Genomic DNA, 6000 nt, shown 5'->3' on the forward strand with positions numbered 1-6000 from the left:
AAGATCTTCTTATAACTTAGATTCATAACTTTTTATTACAAACTTGAAAATAAAAATTGTACAACCTTCTACAACATAATATATACTATCCCTTCCTTTCTCTTCCATTCTCCATAAAATGGAGAGGACTATTATTTGATAGCAAAAAAGAAGATTCCAAGGTTTTCCTTCTGAAGCAAGAGCACAATTTGGAATAAAGCTTAGTTCCACCTCCAAAAATAAGGAAATAAAAGCCGCAGAGTCATCAGTCAACTGAGGTTCTGTGAGTCAAGATAGCCGTCCATATGAATGACTCAGTGAAAAGCTAGGATCATCTAATTTTTTTAATTCCATGTATATATATATAGATTATAATTTTGGACACTGGCATATTTTCTATGGTGTATAAGGAAACAACACATTTTTGTTGGACATCGGGCCATTTATTTATTATTTTCATTTCTTAAAGACCTTCGCCTCATTTATATTATGCTAATTTACTATGTTTTTAAAATGTCTACTACCTGTCAGATACCACAAATCTAAGATTTTTGTCATTGAGGGGAATTAGAGACTAATTAATTGGTTCTGATCCAAAAGAGATAAAGGACTGGAGGAAGTATACAGAACCTAATTTATTTAAATCTTATTTATAATTAAATTTGGGGTTATGGTTGAATCCTGAATTTTTCTAATCTAAAAATTAACTTAATGCATAATCCAACCTGCTTTAAGGCTTTCTCCCTTTCTCTAGTCACCATGAAAAGAAATTGTATAGAAACAAGACATGGATTGTAGAAGGGTCAGTTTGTCAAGTTATTGGCATGCTCATGAGAGCTAGCTCTGTAATCCAGTGAGCTAAATATGGGTCCCTAGCTCAGAATTAGTTATAGAAATCAACAACTGGCATGAATTTTTCTTCTTTGGGTCAGAAGTTTAGAATTCCGAATCTAACATTGACAAGGTGCTGTCCCTGAACTACATTTTGCTCCAGGCTAGCACTCAACCATCTGAGCCATAGTGCTACTTCCAGCTTTTTCTGAGTAGTTTGTTGGATATAAGAGTTTCATGGACTTTCCTGCTTAGGCTAGCTTTGAACTGCGATCCTCAGATCTCAGCCCCCTGAGTAAGGCTTACAGGCCTAAGACACTCATGCCCGGCTGGACCTATCTTCTTAACAGGAGCGAAAAAAAAATCTCTTGTTTTGTATTATCCAGCAGCTCTTTGCTGTCCTGAGTATTTCATTAGTTAAGCTTTCCTTGATTCTCTGCTGGAATGTATCTTTAATTTTCTATTATTTTTAGAGTTAAATTTTATGCCCAGCAGGATAACAACTGCATCTAATTCAGTTTTCTCTATTATTTCTCTTAGTGCTTAATGCATTTACTCCCTTTAGTATTCATTTTTTTCCAACATAAGTGAAGACTAATGTTATCACAAATATTAAAAAAGCAAAATATCTAAGAAAATGCCTCCATCAGAAAGAATGACATTGTCCCATTTGTTAGGAAATGGAAAGGCTTAGAAAAAATTATAATAAGTGAAGTAAGCCAGGCCCAAAGAAACATAGGTCCCATGGTTTTGCTTATTTGCAATATCTAGTATATGTCTGAGTCAAGCAGAAAAGGTCAGATAAGGTGATGTTAGGGAAATGAACCCTAAGATATGTATTCAAATGTTTTTTTTCTTTCATGTGATTGTTCTAACACATTTATAAGATGATTTCTTTGTTGCTTTGTATGTCCCTCCCTCACAGTATAACCCCTGCTTTCACTGTATTTGATGTCAGTGTAATTTATGGAGGGGAAGGGGAAAAACAAATCGTTTAAATAGGGATACAGGTGGATCCATTGCAACAATGAGATGTACAAGTTGAAAACAAACTTTACAACTTTGGCGATTTGGGGGAGTTGGGGGAGGATGGGAAGGGATAGGAAGGGGAAAAAAAGGAGGAGGCTACAATGCTTGAAAAGAAATGTACTCATTATCTTGCCCATGTAATTGTAACCCCTCTGTACAGTATTTTCACAATGAAAAAAAAAGCAAACTATCTAAATCTTCCTTAAAGAGATGATTTCTTCTTTGGTGGGCTGAACTCTGAGCAGAGATCAGAGAGTATTACAAAAAGAAACTTGACCCACAACAAAGAAATAGGCAATTCAAGAAATAGATTCATGATTGTGAATGGTGAAATCTGACTTCAATCCTCGAATTCATTGTATGACCTTGGACCTGAGCTCTTTGGGACCATAAAATTGTCAGTTACATAATGCCAAATATTCCAGGATTTGAATCTTTGATTTCATGAGAGACATTTACTTCAAGTAAAATTTTGAAAGTTAATCGCAAAATTGGCAACCAAATTCAACATCCAGTTTATCCTATTTCATTCTATTTCTGATGCTATATAGGAGTTTGTAATTTTTATCACTTTATATTCTGGCATATTTCCTTACCAATCCACAATATACCTTAACATTATATTGTATCATTCTTTTTCTTTCATTTATGTCATTTGCTTTGCCAGTAATAGATTCCTAACTCTTTCCATATAGACTGTCCTTCCTTGCACCTTGCTTTATGATGTAATCTGTTTTTTAAAATTAGGGAAGGTTTTCTTGGTGGTAATGCTATACCTTGGCATTTAATGAAGACAACTTATTTGTAGTATCACACGATTTCAATTTTCTGGGAATAAATTCTATTGTAAGATACAATTTTCAGAATAAAAATTAAAATACAGACAAAAATACTTGTCACCTTAAATCTGTGTTTCATTGATGATTACCTCTAGTGTCTACATAAAGAGTATGTCTTTGTCTCAAATTTATATGCTTTTTTTTCTACATTCTGTCTTCTAATTTGTCTATTTTTTCTTTTAAAGCTTTCTTTATCTTATCTCTCTTGATATATTTTATCTCAACTTTTTAACTTCTCTCCTTTATCTTTTCTCATAAGTATAATTCTACAATACATCTTTCTTAAGTTTTTTATTGTAAAAATACTGTACAGAGGGGTTACAGTTACATGAGCAAGGTTACAATACATCTTTCTACCTATATGTCTGAGTCTTCTTTCCAATGCTAAGAAATAGAGTTAGCCCTGGGCAAAATGTTGACAAAAGAAGTATATCTGTGCCCTCTTCTTTACTAGGTGCAATTTCCCTTCCTTCTTTATTTGCTGTGATCAACTTTTATAGTTTTCTCTTGTCCTTCTGGCTAGTTACAATGGATTCAAGTAGGCTTTCTATCTTTCCTCAAGTTCAGATTTTTTTCTGACCTCACTTCCATAACTAAGATGCATCTTCTCTGGAACCCATTTTCTTGAGTTACAGTTAAGATAAAAATGTATCTCAAAATAACTAATAACTCTCTTACTAGCTCTTTTCAGGATATGTAAAATGCAATACTTTCCTAGAATAAGTGTAATTACCAGAGACATTTTGACGATCTGTGATACATGAGAATAACGAACGTATCAGTTGTAAGGAGTGTGTGATCGTGGGAAATGATCATGGTATCAGTGTGAAAACATATTTAGCATATCTGACCTGCATCTCCTCTAAATATACCAAATCTAGCAGAAACCGGCTAAAATGAATCCTGAAGTAGCAATATATTCCCACAGTTTAGACATCAGGAAGGAATTTATAAAAATTTCTAAGGTACCAGTGGCTCACACCTGTAATCATAGCTACTCAGGAGGCTGAGGTCTGAGGATCACGGTTCAAAGCCAGCCCGGGCAGGAAACTCTGTGAGACTCTTATCTCCAATAAACCACTAGAAAATTTGAAATGGTGCTGTGGCTCAAGCGGTAGAGTGCTCGCCTTGAGCTGAAGAGTGCAGGGACAACACCCAGGTCCAGAGTTCAAGCCCCACGACCGAAAAAAAAAAATCAAAGGATAAAACTTCTCAATGTAAATAACTTAAGCATTTGTAATTTTACTTTCTGAAAAATTTTAGAAGTTGTAAGGATGGCATACAACTTCAGCATTCAGTTTATCAACAATAACAAACATGCCAGTATTCATTCCTCTGTGCTTTGATTCTTAAGAATTGAATTTTCATTCCTTCCAACATTTATGAAATTTCCTTTCAAACCCTATTCTACTGTATTTCTTTTCCAAGTAAGCTAAAATCTCTCTCTCTTTCTCTCTCTCTCACACACACACATACACACACACGTTTCATCATTTATAAAAAGCATTTTGAAATTTATAAACACATTTAAGTCTTCCCACATTCTGAGTTAGATATGGTGGGCCTTGTGCCCATTTTACAAGTGGGAAAACCAGAATGTAGAGAATGTGTCACTAGCTACTTAAGTCATGGGTGGAGCCTCATGAGGCACATGTTCTCAGCATCTCCACAGGCCTACAGCTCTTTTCCTGAGGAGCACCAGCCACACTGAACTAACTACATGAGAACTATGGGAATTTTCCTTTTATGCTTTAATTACAGTAAAAAGAAAACACATGATATATTATTGCAATGTTAATTTATAATTTTTTTGTCTAACACATCGAGGTTAGACGCTTTATAATTTAAAACCCTGACTGTGGAATTCACAAACATATGTGCCTATCTAATTCCCTTTTAGTTTATAAATCAGAATATTTAGCAAGGGTTCAAGTATAGCAAGCAAGCCCAGAGTGTGATACAGTGCCCAGATAAAATGTTTCTTTCTATGACGCATACTATTTGAATATTTATATCACTCAGTCAAGGCTAGAAATTATTACTCTAAAATGAAGTACTTTGAATGTTGGGCTTTTTTTCCTGATTTTAAAACATTCTGAATACATGGTACTTCATAGAATAATCCCTCCTTCCATCCTCCTGGACTCCGTCTAATTTTTAGAGTGAGCATTAATGTAAGAGCACAGAAAAGATGTTGCAAGGAGAAGGCAGACTGGAATAGTAAAGTGATTCAATAATATTCTTTTTTTAAACACACACACGTTTGACAGTACATGGATTTTTAGATACAACAATTTTTTAGAAGCTTTCAATACTAACAACCTCCCAATTGTGTCTCTATCTTACTTTTCAATTGTTTTTGGTTTTCTGGGAACCTTTCCTCCCATTCCAGAAGATCTGGGGTTGTATTTTCCTTCCATTCATCCCACTTTTTTTAAAAAAAATAAATTCACTAAGAAAATTCTGAAAGCATTTTGGCCAGAACCCAGAATTCAACACTCCCCCCCCACACGCACCCCCCCCCCCCCTGCCCCAGGCCCCGCTTCCAAGTCAACCAGTAACAAGGTATATCCTGTTCTTGGTTTTGCCCAAGGCACATCCTGATTTACTTCTTGTAATTTACTGAAATCAAAAAGCTGCTTTGGGCCCATGTTAGGACTTGCCCCATTAGGTAAAAGGCAGATGGAGGGATGAATTCTAAATATCTTTTTCCTGCTTTAAAAAAATACCTCTCAACTCTTTTTATCTCTCATTAACATCCCATTTCAGGTTTCCTGGAGTATCTCCCTGTTCCCCACACCCACCTCCACCTTTTCTTTTTAAACTCACCGGCTGCCTTTTGACACCTAGCCAATTTTTCCACACCAGGATCCGAAGCTGATGACACTGAGAAGCCATCCTTTAAAAATCCTAGACGGGCAAATTCCTCTCTTGTCGTTCTCCACTCTTCAGAAGAATTGATGCCTAGTCCGGTTTGCTGTGTGGTCAATGGGTCAAGAGACTTCTCACGGCATAGCTTTTGGGGAGAGCCTGGGGTAGGAAACCCACGCTTCTAGTTCTTCTTTTCTCGCTGGGTTTTTTTCTTTCTTTCAGTTAATCCTTGAGCAAGGAGCAATTCTCAACCAGCTCTTCCTCGAAAACCAGGACCCAGATCAACGTCTTGCAGTAGTTTGTGCTTAGTTTACAGTGGTATCCAGTCACTGCCTGTTGTGTGAAGCACACACTCAATGAGAGAATGAATATCATTCAGATAATGTTCCACTGTGAAAAAAAAGAGGTGAACCCACACCTCCTACTCTCCATGAAATTAGCCGCCTATCCA

The 6000-nt window shown here is 36.0% G+C and overlaps 1 protein-coding gene across 1 annotated transcript in view; it reads right to left on the minus strand.

Annotated features, from left to right (window-relative positions):
• Abca12 (ATP-binding cassette, sub-family A (ABC1), member 12) overlaps window positions 1-5576 on the minus strand; it is a 192608-nt gene extending 187032 nt beyond the window's left edge. The window contains exon 1 of the mRNA XM_013017562.1: window positions 5508-5576. Within this exon, the coding sequence (XP_012873016.1) occupies window positions 5508-5576 (69 nt within the window). The remainder of the gene's footprint in view (window positions 1-5507) is intronic.
• Between the last annotated feature and the right edge of the window lie 424 nt (window positions 5577-6000).

The sequence above is a fragment of the Dipodomys ordii genome, unplaced genomic scaffold (assembly GCF_000151885.1).
Source record: "Dipodomys ordii isolate 6190 unplaced genomic scaffold, Dord_2.0 Scaffold1, whole genome shotgun sequence".
Lineage (NCBI taxonomy): Eukaryota > Metazoa > Chordata > Mammalia > Rodentia > Heteromyidae > Dipodomys > Dipodomys ordii.